The 17121-nt window shown below is 47.5% G+C and overlaps 1 protein-coding gene across 2 annotated transcripts in view; it reads left to right on the top strand.

Moving 5' to 3' along the window:
• The first annotated feature begins 512 nt into the window (after positions 1 to 512).
• The window catches only part of GALNT14 (polypeptide N-acetylgalactosaminyltransferase 14), a 212470-nt gene continuing 195861 nt past the window's right edge, over positions 513 to 17121 (top strand). For both annotated transcript variants that reach the window (XM_066264724.1, XM_066264726.1), the window contains exon 1: positions 513 to 877. In XM_066264724.1, the coding sequence (XP_066120821.1) occupies positions 749 to 877 (129 nt within the window). In that variant the 5' untranslated portion in view covers positions 513 to 748. The remainder of the gene's footprint in view (positions 878 to 17121) is intronic.

Genomic DNA, 17121 nt, shown 5'->3' with positions numbered 1-17121 from the left:
GGAACTCAGTTGGAGCGCCACGTTTAGCCCCGGCTGTGAGTGGAAAAGTCCTCTCAGACACAGTCCTGCTAGGTGCAGGCTGCCCTTTAGGTCCCAACGTGGAGTTGGGGTTGTGGTCTTGCTGATGCACGGTTCTTGCCCCGCCCTGCCCCAACCTGGGATGGGCCGGGAGCTGCGCCATGCGTTCAGCACCGGTGCCCCAGAACAGCACCGTGCGCCTCGGTTGGCTGGCGGCGGTAGCGCCCCCTCTCAGAGCCCTCTCGCTCGCACTCGGGCTCCCTTCGAGTCGGTCTGTCTGTCGTACCTACCCTCCCCCTTCGCTACCTCCTCCCCTTTCTTCTTCGTGTTCCTCTCGGGGTGCCGGGCACAGCCTCGGATTCCTCCCTCCCGCAGCTCGAGTCAGTTTCCCTCGCGGCGGCGGCGGGCGAGGCAGAGGCGGTGGCGGTGGCGCGGAAACCATCTCGGCTGCTACGGCGCTAGTCCGGCTTTATCCAGCGTCTAGCTTGACTACCCCTCCGCCCTTCCTGCTGCTGCGCCTGAGGGTACGCCGCCCCTCTAGCCCTGTTTGATTCTCTCCGAAGCGGGTGGGGGCGCTTTGCAGGATCCCGCCGCGACAGCACCGCGATCCCGGGCTAGCGCCGCGCTCCATCGAGCCAGGCGCTTTCCGGCACTCGTGCCGGGCCGACTCTGACCACCACGGGGTTCCCCACGGGCGCAACTCCGCTGAGAGGAGAAGGCAAAGGGGACCATGCGGTGCCTGTCTCGCCGCCTGGTGCTGCCGATATTGGGGGTGCTCCTGATCACCGTGCTGCTATTCTTCTGGGTAACCATGAAGAAGTTGGAGGTGTCGTCGGGACCTGAAGTGCAGACTCCCAAGGTACAGGGTTTGGCGGCGCACCGGGCGCGGGGCAACGGTTTGCAGGAGGGCGCACAGCTCGCACACGGGGTTTGCAGGCTCCCAGAAAGCCAGGGCGGGAGTCTGGGTGCTGTGAGCAGGTAAGCGGGCTCCGGATGCGGCTACAGTGTGTTATTTCAGTGTGTTATTAAAAAGCGTGGGGCATATACGGACCTGCAGTGTGTGAAAGTGGGAGCGAGTGTGGGTGGTGGGCGCGTGTTCGCGGACAGAGAGGAGCTCTCAACTTGGGTAGCGCTCCAGGGTCCCGGGGCGGGAGGGGCGCTGCAGAAAATGGCCCAGAGGGTGGTTATCTGTGGACTCCTCGAGAGAGTCGCCGGTGTTTGGATCAGGTGGCAGAGCCAGCTGGTGCTGGTGTCTGCGAGAAGTCTAGCGGCTGCGCTGACCTCCTTCATTCCCGTAGCTGCCAGGCCCAACCACAAGAAGCCAGAGGCCCGGGGTGCACCGCGCGCGTGCATCTCGGGCGAGCGCCCTACAGCCTCCCAGGGTGGCTGCTGCTGGTGCTCATCCAGCCTGTCGTCACCCCTGCTTTATAACTGTCCCTGAACCCATCAGCAGCATTGGCAATTGAACACTACTTAAGAGTCTGTAAAAACAAACTCCTTGGAATTGGTGGGGAGATGAGGAATGAGAGTCCAAGTGGCTTTTCAAACTCCTGCTCAGTTGGTTCATCTAAGCAAAGGCAGAAGGTTCTCCCCACAGGCTCACTTTTACCTCTAATTCAGAGCCCTCATTCCTCAGTCTTTTTCTCTTCCGCACCTGGCCACACGACACAGAGAGAGACTTCCAGGTTTCCTGACCTGTGAGGCAACATTTATGAACTGGATCCAGAGCAGACCTCCGAGGAGTGTAAAAAGCCCTGGGAAGAGCTTAAGGTCCAAAACAGGAGACTGAAAATAGGGGTGGAGGTGAGGAGAGTCTCCCTAGTAAGTATAGTACAGAAGATTCACAGTGTGCCAGGTAACATAGTGGTGCTTCTTCATAAGTAATTGTATGAGTTGGGGGGTACTGTGCTTATTTCACTGGTGAGGAAACAGGTTCAGTCTTTAAGCACCTTACCTTAGGTCACTCGACTGATTTGAACTCAGATCTCAGATATCTAGGATATTTCTACTATATCCAGGTGCCTCTCAGATCTCCTTTTAATTAAATCTTCTGGCACTTGCGTTTTAGAACCTTGTCAGTTCTCAGTAGCGTTCCACACGCATTTTTTGTCGGTCAGCCGTGTGCCATCACTGTGCTGGAAGCTATGGGTACAGAGATGCAGAACACTCTGGGGTGGGATTTGCTTATCACTGGACCAACCGTACAGTATGCTGAGAGCCAACGGGGTCTCAGTGTACTTGGTGTCATGGGAGCCTGGGGACTTCCTGGAGGAGGAGGACTTACCCCTTTGAGTAGTGAGTATTTTCATGCTCCCTGACCCCCAGGAGTGAGTTGTTTTTTTTTCTTTCAGAAAATGAAATTAGTTCCAGTTACAGCTGTATTAACTTAAAATCATGTTTGTTTGATAACCAATTTATGGAAACAAGAAGAACATACATTTGCCTTTTTTTTAATGTTACATTACACATGTATGATCATTCTCTGGATGGTCAGGAGACACGAGGACATACATGAACGTTCGTACTACTCAAAGGGTTAAACTGAGTTGAGAAGGATGAACTGTATGTCTATAAGTGGGTAGGCAGGGCATTGCAGGTAGAGGTTAACTGCACCAAACAGTCTTAGAGGAATGACACAGCACGCTGTGTGAGTTTGGCATAACTGGAGCAAAAGGCAGGTGGCAGACGTCAGGGATGATATGAGTCCTATTGGGTTGGACGTTGTGGGTGCTAAGGGGAGTGGAGGGGTACTAAGCAAGGAAGTGACAAAGTCAGACTTGTGACTTCAAACAGCCTTTAAAGCACAGGATCAATTTCCTCACTCACCTCAGACCTGTCCATAGATCTAGAGAGCTTTTCTCCTTTTTCCCTGGGTGCTTCTGCTCCTTGAAATGCAGTTAATGATGCCTATGGGGACATGAACCCTCTCTGTCTGGCATTGAACCTCATTACCTGAATCTTACTTATTAGTTTTTACCAGGGATCTGGGACAAGAGATGTTTCCTTCTTTGTGCATTTTGTCCTTCTTCCTCACCCATCTCTTCTCATCCTCGCATGTGCTGAACACAACTTATAGAACAAATATGGCTCTTGCTAGGTTCTGGGCCAGGTTTGGGGGTGCAGTGATGAGTACATTGTGTCCCTGCCCTTTGAGGAAGGTTCTCACCAGTTCCTGGCTCAGGCAGAATTACAAACAAATGAGTAGTGTTGGAGGGATCTAAGAGCAGAGCCTGGACATAGTGCTTTGCAGTCATGGAAGAGGGGGCTTCCAGTTTCGACCATTTGTTCCTTGTCTTAACATCCTTTTTTTTTTCTTTTTCCTTTTCTCTGTGTCTTTTATAACTACGAATCCCATAGGCTTTAAAAATCTTGTTACTTTTTATTAAGTGCCCTTCTTATTTGTTAGTATATTTCTTCTTCCTGTTTTCATCTTTATGTGTGACTACACATCTGCATAGACGTGTTGCGTGTATTCATGGCTGTCTAGAGGAGGAACACCCCTCTGTTTCTTAGTGTATGTGTGTCTGAGAACAGAGGTGGTTGAGACAGAGAGATCTCGTCTTAGCTCCAGAGCGGTTTTATTCCGAGGAGCCATCTACAGTATAGGACATTTGTTTGTCCTGTCCGAAGGAGTGCAGTTGGTCCCCAAATCTGAGTGCCTGTCAGAAGCACCTGGAGAATTGGTTTACCATGCACATTTTGGGGTTTATGATTCTGTGGATTTGGGAGAAGGTCCTAGAATCAGTGTCTTTACAAGTGCTCCGTGTGAGTCAGAAGCAGCCTGTTGATTGATGGCATCCTGGAGCTCGATGAAGAATACCAAGTGTGTAGATATTTTTTATAGTTTCGTTGGCCCTATATAAATATGCCCGTATGATTTTATTCTTCTTGAGTTCCTGGTGGACCAAGCTTGTGTGTGAGAGTGTGCACTTGTGTGAAATAACAATAGCTAGCCTTTGTACAATGCTTTCCAAATTCACAAACTCTGTTTTACATATATTAACTACTTTAATTTTCACAACCACCACATAAGGCAGGTAATACTTTTATGCAGATAAGATTGAGTAATGGTGTCATAACAATTGGCCCATGATAACAAGGCTATTATTAAGTGGCAGCACCAGGGACAAAAAAGGAATGAGATCACTCTGGGAACTGCCTACCTTCGTGCTCCTTCCATGACACTGTTCTGCGTGGGCCACCTGGGTCTGCACTAGTGGGTGATGGGGTGAGGCTAAGGATGTTTACTGCATGTGCCCCCCAGCCCACTTCTAGCACTTTCATGGCTCATCCCCGGACGCTTGCCTTTGAAGAGCTGTAGAGGCTTACTGTGATTTGTGAGGGAGCCGCCTCAGGGAAGTCCCACTCTGCCCTTGGAGGAGGCCGTCTGGCGCAGAGGAGGTTTCTTTGTCTGGACAGAGTACCTCCTGGTGGGAAAGGTCCCCTGAGAGGTGGCACCCAAAGGTTGCAGACATCGTTTGCAAGGGCAGAGATTGTTTCCTCAACAGTAGGAATTTGGGCATTTCTGGGACATTTGTGTACTGTAGGAGAAAACTCAGTGTCTGAGTGAGTTCAGTAACCTAGGCTTTCCTAGGAAATGCTCACGCACAGTCAGGCAGAGAGCTCTCGCCTGGGATATGTCTAAGCCTTGGGGAACGCCTCATCCAGCCCTGGCTCCTTCCCACTGTGGAGGAGGGGTCAGCTAATTTTCCAAAGCAAGACCAGTGAGCTCCTTTCCCTTAAAAATATTTAGAGAAGTAGGCCCTGGCCGGTTGGCTCAGTGGTAGAGCATCGGCCTGGCGTGCAGAAGTCCCGGGTTCGATTCCCGGTCAGGGCACACAGGAGAGGCGCCCATCTGCTTCTCCACCCCTCCCCCTCTCCTTCCTCTCTGTCTCTCTCTTCCCCTCCCGCAGCCGAGGCTCCATTGGAGCAAAAGATGGCCTGGGCGCTGGGGATGGCTCCTTGGCTTCTGCCCCAGGTGCTAGAGTGGCTCTGGTCGCGACAGAGCGACGCCCCAGATGGGCAGAGCATCGCCTCCTGGTGGGCGTGCCGGGTGGATCCCGGTCGGGCACATGCGGGAGTCTGTCTGACTGCCTCCTCGTTTCTAGCTTCAGAAAAATAAAAAAAATAAAAAAAATCTGATCCCCCCCCAAAAAAAAATATTTAGAGAAGTTGGAATGATGGTGGGATTGGAGAGGAGAGGGCTGTGGAGGACTCTAGGGCTGGGGACCACTCAGAGTTTAGATTCCAGGCAGCAAACTGCTTTCACTGGGGTCCGCTACAGGCTCCGGTTCTGGGCTTCCAGGCCCTATTCTCCTCTCTTCACAGTGTTTTGAGACATCGTCATTCACCTAGTGATGGGATCTCTAAAGTGGGCCTGACGAAATACAGCCTATGCCTGGTCATGATCCAAGTGATGGAGAAGGCAAGCTGTACTATTGAAGAAAATTGAGTTTTTTTCTTAGTTTTGAGAAAGGCTGGTTCTGTTAATAGCTCAAGTAAAGATTTCTTTAAGTTTGACTCTTTAATGTTGATTCTATTCTTTTACTCAGCTCCCTACCCCCAAATTCAGTAAGCTCTAATTCTTAATTGGAAATAATGTAACAAGTTTGATGTTGTAATTCAGACTGCAGTTTAGGGATAAATATGATAATGCTAAAATACAGTGTGTCCGTAAAGTCATGGTGCACTTTTGACCGGTCACAGGAAAGCAACAAAAGATGATAGAAATGTGAAATCTGCACCAAATAAAAGGAAAACTCTCCCAGTTTCATACCTATTCAGTGCAGTTCAATGTGGGCTCATGCACAGATTTTTAGGGCTCCTTAGGTAGCTATCCCGTATAGCCTCTACAGACTCGTCACTGACTGATGGCCTACCAGAACAGGGTTTCTCCACCAAACTGCCGGTTTCCTTCAACTGCTTATCCCACCGAGTAATGTTATTCCTATGTGGTGGCACTTCGTTATAAACGCGCCGATATTCACGTTGCACTTTGGTCACGGATTCGAATTTAGCGAGCCACAGAACACACTGAACTTTCCTCTGTACCGTCCACATCTCGATTGGCATGGCTGTGGGCTGCTCCTCTGTATACACAGTTTTACGTCATCATCTGCTCATGCGCACATGCTGCCACATCATCCTATAGAAATTGGGAGGGTTTTCCTTTTATTTGGTGCAGATTTCACATTTCTATCGTCTTTTGTTGCTTTCCTGTGACCGGTCAAAAGTGCACCATGACTTTACAGACACACTGTATATATCTGAAAAATGTTTTTATTTCTTCTCTCCTATATGTTTTTTTTTCTTTTTTTTGCCATTTGGAGAATTCTATAAAAAGTGACAGAATTTAAGAAGAAAAAAAAAAGAAAACCAGCAAATTTGTCTCTTACTTCCTAGAACTAAATTTAGTCAGGGGCTTAGGCTTTAGTAAAAGCAAAAAGAATTTGAGGCCTGAGGGTACTTTCTGAGGAAAGAATTGAAACTGTAAAGGCTTTGAACAAAGCGCCTCGGGCCTATATAAATGCATTTGTGCTACAATGAAATACAGCAAACAGGATGAGAAAGAACTTGTCTCTTTGTAGTGTGTGCAGACCACAAATGCCTTCGGTATATGACACTGTTATTTTATTCCCCATTTAGTAGATAATTTCTCCCATTGAAAAAAATCATGAATGAATTGTAGAGAGAGAGAGACCCTATTAATCTGATGCTCACTGCGTGCATATTGGACTCTGTCCAGGGAATTTGGACTCGGGCAAGACTAGAAGTAGCCCATTATCAGAAGAATGTTTATCTTGTCATTGGCTCCTGTGATTGGCTGGCCCTGGGCTGTCTTCCCCTCTCTCTTGTTCCTGGAGCCGGTATGGGATGGTGTTGTCTGGAGGCCCAGCAGGTGCTGCTGGGAGAGGCTGGGAGATGGGAAAGCAGAAGGCTAGAACCTCAGGTATTCAAGAAAGAGCAGGTCTTTGCTTTCTGGCTATCAGCAAGCTTTATTTATTTATTTAAAATAAATAAATAAGTAAGTCTGAGTTGGCCCTGCCCCCTTCTAATCCTATCAAGCTGGGAGATTTCTTTATCCTGGGTCATTTTTGGCAGCCCTGGGTAGTACCCATGTCCTAACTTCCTTTCCTAGCCAATATGTGCCCCCAGGTTCTGGTGGGAGGCCCTGTCCCAGGGACCCACAGATCTGCTTGAAGGAATCTCTTTGAGATAGTCTGGGGAGTTCTCTCCCTCCTTAGACCCTTGTTCCCCTAATTGGTCTGGTGCTTTTGCAAACAAAGAAAGACCAGGATACCTGTCTCAAATGTTCCTGGGGACATAGAATGATACTGGCTTAAATCAGAGAAGACAAAGGGGCAAAACCAGGGAGGGAAGAGAAATTAATGTCCCTGTCACAAGGCTCCCCAGCCTGACTAGGGACTACCCTTTCTCAAGATTGCTCATCTGTTTGTATCATTTAAAAGTCTTAATTTCCACTTATCAGAGGTCATTTATAAACTGAACAGGGACAGAATGAGGCTGCGCTGGCTGATGCCTACGGCCCAGGATTTCCACACAGCCTGCTCACATGCCATCTCATCTGCGATGTTTGCCTGCGTCTTCGCCCACCCCCTCTCCCATCACAAATTCCCCAAACAGTCTTATCCATTACCAGGCCCCCAGGAGCACATTTGAAAGAAATGTGTTGCTGTGCCCTTGTTTAGTTTCTAACATTCATAGGTTTGTGATCGTTTCAGAGCATCTCAAAGTCCCCCGTGCATTTTTTTTTTTTTTAAAGAATCTGAATGAGAAAAGCAGGGATAAATTCCCAGCTCCTCTCTTATTGGGGGACTGTGAACCCCGCCATGGCTTTTGCACATCCCACCCCAGAGACCAGCATTCTAGACCTGCCATCTGTTTGGGGAAGTGAGTCTGGCTGTGCCACGTGCCCTGACAGCTGGCTGCTGACTCTCTCCACGGGCCTTCCACGCTCTGAGCTGGGTGGTCTGCCGGCCTCCTTGTAGGGACATCAGAGACGCACACTGTTCACTGGAGTTCAGAGCAGGAGAGCCCGACCCTCTCCTGGCAGCTCCATGGCCGTAGTCAAGTGCGCTTCCACCTTCTGGGTTTTCTTATACACGTGGCCACTTGATCTCCTTCTGGCGTGGGGAGTGCCGGGGACAGCAGATCCTCTCCTCCGGCGCTGTCTCCTCAGCTGTGGAGTGGGGGCAGCGTGGGGGCAGCATGGGACAGCAACGCTTGCCACCCACTTGCCCTGACAGCAGTCGGAGTGGTTTTGGGTTATTTGTGAGTTAACTCTAAAATGAGACCTCATGGCTATCAATAATTATACCACAGATACTCTGTGTCTAGTACTTATCATTTCATTATTTTTACCAGAAACGCTAGATCAACCAAAAAAAAAAAAAATCAGTCTCTGAGTCCTCAGATGTTGAGCTGATTAAGAAAGAACTCCTTTGGGATACAGGAACATGTGCGCGTGCATGTGCATACATCGGTGCCCTGGGAATTCTGCAGAAGCTCCTGAAATTTGCTGGCTCTGGTATTCTGGTATTTCAGAATAAATGGCCTGATGTGACCTTCTGGGGCAGCAGTCTGCATTTGGCAGCGGCTACACCCATCTTAGGACCTAATGAACACTGGGAAGCTGATAGGGAGAAAGAGGAAGAGATCTCTACGGTGTGAGAAACTTATGTGCCATCCAAGGAGTCCTCTTTCCTTCTGCTTTTCTTTCCATGTGTCCCTCCTCCCTTCATCACATTCGTCCTCCTTCTCTTATTGACATCTCCTGCCAAGCGAGTGGGGTCTAGAGCAGAGAACCCCAGAGCACTTGGTCAGGAGCTCTAGCAAGAAATCTGGAGCCCCGCCCTCCCCCGCAGGCTCCAGCCAAGGTCAGGAGCAGCCTGCCTTGCTGCTGCTCTGGACACAAAGGCAGTTCTTTCTGAAGGAGTAAGGTTGCCTCTGTGAGCCACCCTGAGCCATTCTGCTTCGATGCCCTGAGGAGTCCCGATTGTGAGAAGTAAGGAGCCATTTGACCCACTGCCTCCTGGATGATTCCAATTTCCAAGCACAAAGTCTCTCCTGCATACCATTTCCAGGAGACAAGATTAGGCACTTAAAAAAAAACCCCAACAATTAAATTCTTCTCATGTCACTTGTCTTCTTAACTGGAAGCACTGCAGAGATCTTTCAAGGAAATGCAGGGGAGAGCGGAGCACTCGCATGTTCCTGCCTTGGATTGAATGCCAAGAGGAAGAAAACACCCCCAGCTGCCTCCTTTCTAATGATCCTGTTGTTTAAACCCAATCTGCATCTCATTCTAGACCAGAAGAGAAGGAGAAACATCTAGGACTGGTATGACCACCCCATCTTGACCAGCTCTCTCCGAAGAGGTGACTCACAGTCCCTTTTCTCTGTCCTCACTAAGATTTAGAAATTAGGATTTCTTTCCCCTAGGGTCCGGTCTGAAGATTTATGTATTTTCGCTTGTTCCTCTGAGAACACTGTAATCATTCATCCTCCTCCCCCAGCCACAGAGGCTGGTCTAATCAATATTTATGCGCCCATCCCTCGCAGCTGCAACGTGCAGGAATAATGGACGCCCAATTCCTTGATGGCCATTGTAAAATTAGCTGGCGACTGTATTTCAGGCTCATTGTTTTCTAGGATCTCAGGGAGATCGGACCACGTGGCGCACAGATTAATTAAGCCACTCAGATAATTGGCTCTTAATAGATGGCAGTTTGATGGCTGCCAGCTTGGGTGCTGGGTTGACGCCGGTCTTTATGGTGGGCAGTGGTCCTCATCCGAAGAGGGACAGGCTGAAAAGGCTAGACTGGTGAACAGGATCTGGACGAGAAGAGGTAGCGTCTTTCCTCCACAACTTCCTGTGATGTTTTTACAGTTTACAAAGCGTTTTTCTTCACAAATGCCTTATTTGATCCTTCTTGCCACCCTGTGAGGTGGATGTTATTATTATTCTCATTTTCTGAAGTATGATGAATCAGAGGTGGTCACGGGAGGAGACTAGCAAGCTCGCCTGTAACTTGTAAGTGGCCTTGAACTCACTGTTTTGACTGTAAAGCACGTGCTGTTTGTATTATGGCCATGCACAACTTTTGTTTGGCTTCTTTTCCCAAGGGAAATGAAACTTACTTTATCTATGTATTTATTATATGTATATTTTTATGCAGACAGATAGCTAGTGCTCTTGCTGAGAAATGACTCCCGGCCTGTGATTAAACACCAGAATTGCTCTTCTGCACACGGAAGGGGATTGAGGAATGAATGAAGGGAGATAGCCTGTCCCTGGAGCGCCACTGGGGGGCCAGGAGAATATTAGGTTTTCCTCCAGGATAGGCCAAGGTTAACCTTCCTGCACTGCAGGCCTTAGAGAAATGTCCCACAGGACACTGCCTTCTGCTGTGGAAAGATGCTGGGCCAAGTGGCGGACTTAGGGTCTCAGAAGTGGAGAGAGACTCTCCCACCCTCCAGGCCTGTGGTTGGCGTGGCTCTGTCCTCATGTGGTGAGCCCGAGCTGGGCAGCCACGTCCTGCCTAGCCCCTGGAGTTTGACAGCAGAAAATGAGGCTGTGCTGTCGTTCAGGAGGCTGCTCAACTCATAAGTCAACAGGATTGTGCAATTAACACAGAAACTGTTGATTGGAATCCCTTTCTTGATGAATGTGGTCCTTAAAGAATCAGAAGCAATTCCCCTCTAAGAGGAAAAATGTTTGAAAGAACTGAATACAGCCTATTTGAAATGCAAGGCAGGTGTGGGGGGAACGACTCCAGGGAAGCGCCTTGAGAAGACTCACAGCGTCAACGGAGCTCCTCCTCCCTTCTCCGTGGCAGAGGGCAAGCTCTGCCTGGGTCTCGCTGTTTAGCCTTGAATGGTCATTGAGGACTGTTCAATTCTGTGCAGATGGACTGCTGGTCATGCCCGGTACAGTGGCTGCTTTGATGGCTGGGTGTGACGAATGTAGTTGCTGCTCATGGATACGTTTAATCTTATGAAAGCACAAAATCAGGAGGCTGCTAATGTCTTCCGGGACATTCTGTCTGCAATTCAGGTAAAGTACAGGAAGGCTGCTGTCAGATCCCCGGCAGAAACATGACTATTTCACTCTTGTCCACTTCTATCGATAATGGCAACATTAAGGCGAAGACTGTATTTTTAAGGAGGGTGCATGGAGTAAGAATGAAAGAATATAAACTCAGACCATGTTGATATTTTCCCTAGCTACTTGGAGGCCCTGATGGTATTCTAATCATTTGCTCAATTCTGGATCAGATCAACTCCCTGTAATCCCCCTGTTTATTGTTAAATGAGATTATTGTTTCTGCTCCAGGGTTTAGTTTTTCTCTCAAAACGGAGCATATTTTTTGGGGGAAAACTTCTTGGCAGTGTGTACTAACACTAAGCATATATATATATATATATATATATATATATATATATATATATGACCTTGCAATTCACTCCTAACTCTAAGCCCAACAAAAATGCAGATGTATTCCAGTGACTCTCATGCACTCAAATTGGAGTTGGCAAACTTATTCTATACAGGGTCAGAGAGTAAGTATTTTGGGGTTTTCAGGATATACCATCTCTGTGGTAAGCAGTCAGCTCTGCTGCTGTGGAGTGGAATTTGACGTGTAGCGGGACGAGAGTGGCTGTGCTCCAACAGAGCTTTCTTTATGGACACTGAAATTTGAATTTCATTTATTTTTTATGTCTCATGAAATACTGTTCTTCTTTTGGTATTATTTTCAAATATTTATAAATGTAAAATTTATTCTTAGTTTGCAGGGTGCACTAAAACAGGTGGCTGGCCAGATTTGGCCCGAGGGCTCTGGGATTCCATTTATATAATGTATGAGAAAAAGGCAAAACTAAGCTATGGTGTTGGAAGTCCGTTTCATGGGGGTCCCTGGTTGGGGTCAGTGACTAGAAGGGGACAGCGAGGGCGGTGGGAAGAGCTGTTACTTGTTCACAGTTTCTTAATCTGGATGCTGGTTACTCGGATGTATTCACTTGGAAAATTCATTAAAGACATGTTCTTTTCTGCTTGTAATGTTTCACTCTAATTAAAAGTTCAAAAAGAAAATAATCTGAACTGCATGTGGCTTCTGACTCCAGGTTTTAGCACCTCATTTGGGGTGAGAGTGTAGTAGTTTTCATTCTTTCTACAGCCACTAGTTTCTGTTTTCTGATAAGAGAATCTTTAGAGAAAGGTCTCAATATGTCTTTCCAATTTCTCAGATCTTATTCCCTTTTGTAGACAGGAAGTCATTTAACAACTGGTGTGGTACAGGCCCACCAAAGTACAAGTATGGTGGTGATTGTTAACCCTTTAGTTGCGGCATCATAGGAACTAATCGTGGGGGTGGATCCTGGGGTAGAGCAGGGGCAGAGGGAAGGCCTTCGGGACAGTGGGAACCATGAGTAAGACTTCAGCTGGTACAGCTGCCCTAGAATGAATCTGGGCTGAAAACTACCCATAGGTAAGAGGTGGAGGCTTAGTTGCAGAGAGGGGAATTAATTATATGGTACAAGTGCCTGGCTTGTAGAAAACCAGATTCTTTTTTTTTTTTTTGTATCTGGGGGAAGAAAGCAAAACTAGCAATCTGATCCCCTAGTGAGTGTCAGGTGCCTCCTGTGCCTGTCAGGCATCTGTTCTTCATAACACCCTGTGCTGTAGGTCTTATTCACTCTGTTTTTCAGTTGAGGAACATCAAGGCTTACGGAAGTTAAGTGATTTTCCCAAGGCCAGGCTGCACTATGTGGAGGAGCTGGATTCTAAACCAGACCTGTCTGGCCCCAGAGCCGCCCTCGTTCCGCTTCCCCACGCCCACCCCAGGCTTCCCTCTCTCTCTTCACAGTCACACTGGATCTGGTCCCTTGAAAGTGATGGCTTGACTATATTTTCCCCTGAGCCAGCAGCCTTTATAGCCCGCCTGTGTTCTGCTTCCCAGAATTGCTCACGCTTGTTTAGACCAGAGTTGTTGAATAGAAGAGTTTTATATCAAAAGCTATCTCTTCCAGGACAAGTCTTTTTAAAACTGTAGTCAAAGAGAGAAGTTTACAGCATTTTCCAAAAGAAATATATTGGTCTTTCAGCACTATTTGACATCCCTTATGAATACTTCTCTCTTTCAGATGACCAGGAAGATTTCTGGCCCCTGGGTTAAATGATTAAAAAGGAAGTCTCCATGGTGTCACATTCTGGGGAGTGGGGAAGTGCCTTAGGCACACCTCAAGACTAATTCAAGAGGGGACAGTGAGAAACATCAACAGATGAAGAAAACGCAAAGGCTGTAGTGGATGGTAAACACTCCCTACATCACCCTTCCGAGAGGAATAGTCTCGTATCTAGCGTGATAGCACCAATTACTTGGTTGTTTGTGCTGAGGAGTTGAAAGCTATCATGTGCCGGGGAAATACTCAGCATGGAGCAGTAATTATGGATCAGCTGATGATAAGGATGCATTAGATTGACTGCTAATTAGATTATTAGCAACCAAAACAAATACCTGCTGTTAACCATAAATAAACGGCATTTATAATATTTTTCTACTTTTTAAGGCATATTTATTTCTTTTTATAATGTGCAATTTTCTTCTTTTTCTGTACCAACACTTCCCATTTTCCCCAGTCAGGTTAAGCGTATTTGTTTACTGAGCTGTAATCAAGTCATTTTCTTGTTTCTTTCTGGTCTCAATGGGGCTGAGACCGCTGAGGTATGAGTGCCACATCTCAGGCCCTCTGTCAAGGGTGTTAAGTCTTCTCAGGGAGAAGTGAGGGCTGATCCAGAGCAGGACCCAGGTCTTTCCCATGGGCACAGAGTCTTTGTTAAGTGTGAAGGATGGCAGGGTTTTCCCAGTGAAGTCAATGTTAGAGTTAACTGTCAAAGAAATGACCCGCTTGCTTTCTATTGTGGCACTTTGAGGGTAGATCCTTTTCATTCTAGCTCAGGGGTAGTCAACCTTTTTATACCCACCACCCACTTTTGTATCTGTTAGTAGTAAAATTTTCTAACCGCCCACCAGTTCCACAGTAATGGTGATTTATAAAGTAGGGAAGTAACTTTACTTTATAAAATTTATAAAGCAGAGTTACAGCAAGTTAAAGTATAGAATCATAATTACTTACCAAGCACTTTATGTCAGATTTTCACTAAGTTTGGCAGAATAAATCTTTATAAAACAACTTACTATAGTTAAATCTATCTTCTTATTTATACTTTGGTTGCTTTGCTACCACCCACCAAGAAAACTGGAATGCCCACTAGTGGGCGGTAGGGACCAGGTTGACTACCACTGGTCTAGATTCAAGGAGGACAGTTGGCATTTGGAAGCTTCAGGTGACTTGTACCTCCCTTCCTTTCCCACCAAATACATCGTATTCCTACACGTAGTGACTGTATGTTTCCAGCAGTGTGGGATTCCAGCTGTCTTCCTGCCCACGGGGCTATGGTTCTGTGAGCAGGACCATCTGGAGAGCACTTGGAAGCTCCCTGGGTTATCTGGAGAGAGAAGCCAGCATGATGCAGAGACACCTCTGGCTACATCCTTGATAAGTGATGCAAGTGACTGTCAGGTGTCCTGCAGAAGTGCTTGAGAAGAGCTTGTGGCCACCATTATATGCCCTGGAGTATATGTAGAGAGGAGAGGTTTCCGTGGGGAGAGGGACGTTCAACCGACTTGCGGGAGAAATGCTAGGTGCTTTGTGTGTGTTAAGTCATTCACTCTTTACAACAACCCCGTGAGGTGGGCCGGCTGAGATTTAGCTAGTGCTTGCCAGTTTAGTCATACTGCATGTTTGATGCTGGTACCTTTCTGATTAAACAGTGCCTGAGCCATACAGGTTATCACAATGTTGCCTGATGAATATTATCTCTAGATGGTGCATTGATTATCCTTATTTTACCAACGTGGAACTTGAGGTTCATAGACATCCAATAATTTGCCCAAGTCTGTTGAGCTAACTAGTGGCAGAACTAAGACATGTTTATGTGATGCCCATGCTGGGGTGCCATTTGAGGTCACTGGCAAGAGAGAAAGATGGTGAGCTCCTTGAAGGAGTTTTTCCCTTTGAGTGTCTATCCAGCATGGAGAGACAGCAGGGGCACAGGGCCATTGGGTCAAGCTATCAGTTCATCTAGCAAACTGATCTGGGCATCACGGTGTGGTGAGCCCTGTGCAGGAGATGCCTGATCTGCTTCTGCTCTTTTTGCTCAGGGTGCATTGGGGAGTGGTGGAGTGTGGAGCAGCGACTGGCCCCTGATCACTTCTGTCTCTAGAACTCTCTCCCTCTTGGACTTTAAAAGGTGTTGCTTTATCCCTAGAAAGATATAACTGTGTTGCTAGGATGCCTGCTTAATGGCGAAGGGACTGCAAGACGGATTGAAGTCTTTTCTCTCTTTTGAGTCAAAGTGGAATGTGAGGTTGTGGGGATGGAGGGAATCTTTATGCAGGTTTGTGGGATAAAAGGTTTGAGACAATTGCCTTTGAATTTCGTAGGCGTTGTTCTGCAAGGTTGAATTTCTTCCACTGATCGTGCGACTCTTCTCTTAGCTCAGAAAACTGTGGTTGAAGTTTAATCTCGTCTTGAAAGCTGTTTCACTAAAACAGGAACCTGTTATTCCACAGGGCCTCTTATTAGGAGAAGGAGGATTTCAGGCGGTCTTTTAAAGTCATTTCAGTGGTTTTTGAAGAAGTACATTTGCTGGAATCCACTTGTCCCCAAAGTGCCTGCTGTTTGAAAAGCGTGGCGCTCGTGGAAGGGTAAGGGGGAAGGAAGACCGACTTCAGAATAGCAAATTGGCTGACTGAGCAGCCGACTTTAATTTAATGTATTGGTGGGGGAGGCCTGTTGTGGGTTCTGTACGGTTTGGGGCACCCTAGGCTAGGGTAGGCCCATGGGAAACACAGACCTCCGTCCTCCTGCTGTTTATGTATGGCTTGTGAGCTAAGAATGTTTTTTACCCTTTTTAACGAAAATTATATGAAATTCAAATTTCAGTGTCCACAAATGAAGTTTTATGGGAACACAGTCACGGCCCTCCTCTATGTATTGTCTGTGGCTGCTTTCACACCACAGTGGCAGAGTTGGATGGTTGCCATGGAGACTAGCTGGCCTACAAAGCCAACATTTTAGCTGGCCCTTCATAGAAAAAGTTTGCCAACTCCTGTCCTAGACCGCTGCTCCTCAAAGCGTGGTTCATGGGCGAGGGGTGCTGGCATCATTTGGAAGTTTGTTAGAAATGCTATAACAAGGGCCGTTTATTATTCGCTGACTCAAAGTCTGCATCTTAACAAGACCCGCGGTGACTCCTGTGCAGTTCCAGACTGAGAAGTGCTGCGTTGGGTGAACGATAACTTGCTCACAAAAAACTCGTGTAAATCATACTTCGCAGACTGAGGTCTGCGGTGGGTGCCACATTTTTCCGTTGAATTCAGTTCAATTCTCAGCTCCCATTCTCCTGGTTTGGGGTGGTGATTTCTCTTCTGCTTTCAGTTTCACAAAGATCCAAGAGGCTTCCTTAATGCCCAGGAGCGTGGGAAGAGGCTAGAATTTTCCTGGCATTGTGGTCACGACGGTAACATCATCAGCCAAGTCTTTATCATTGTGCTGTTCTCAGGATAGTAGATTTCATATGATGCTGGGAGCCCCTGTGCCCTGGGCCCTACCTCCCTGGAGGTATCACATGGCCATTCCTCTCTGACCCTGCTACCCACTGGGGCACCCACCACTCTCAGGACTGGCTGCCTTAGTTGTCTTTCCAGCTGTAGGCATTGCCTCCTTCCTCCGCCTCTAGGCTATGCATTCTTTCTACCACCGCAGTTTGCAGTTTGTGTACCACTACCGTGAAAGAAAGAGAGCTTTGGTTCTGGGTAGGCACTGTGGTTGGCGCAGGGTCGGGATGAGAGGGACTAGGAGGAACGCACGAGCACAAGTTCATACGGATATCCCAGCACATCCTTTCACCATGCCCATAGTATGTTACGATGCAGTTGAAAGGACACAACCAACACAGTCGTCTAGACAGTAGCAAATGTAGGATATCTTTCTGTAGAACAAGAGGCGAATTCT

Source organism: Saccopteryx bilineata, chromosome 3 (assembly GCF_036850765.1).
Source record: "Saccopteryx bilineata isolate mSacBil1 chromosome 3, mSacBil1_pri_phased_curated, whole genome shotgun sequence".
NCBI lineage: Eukaryota > Metazoa > Chordata > Mammalia > Chiroptera > Emballonuridae > Saccopteryx > Saccopteryx bilineata.
Note: the sequence above shows the minus strand (reverse complement) of the source record. Positions and strands in the feature narration are given on the sequence as shown.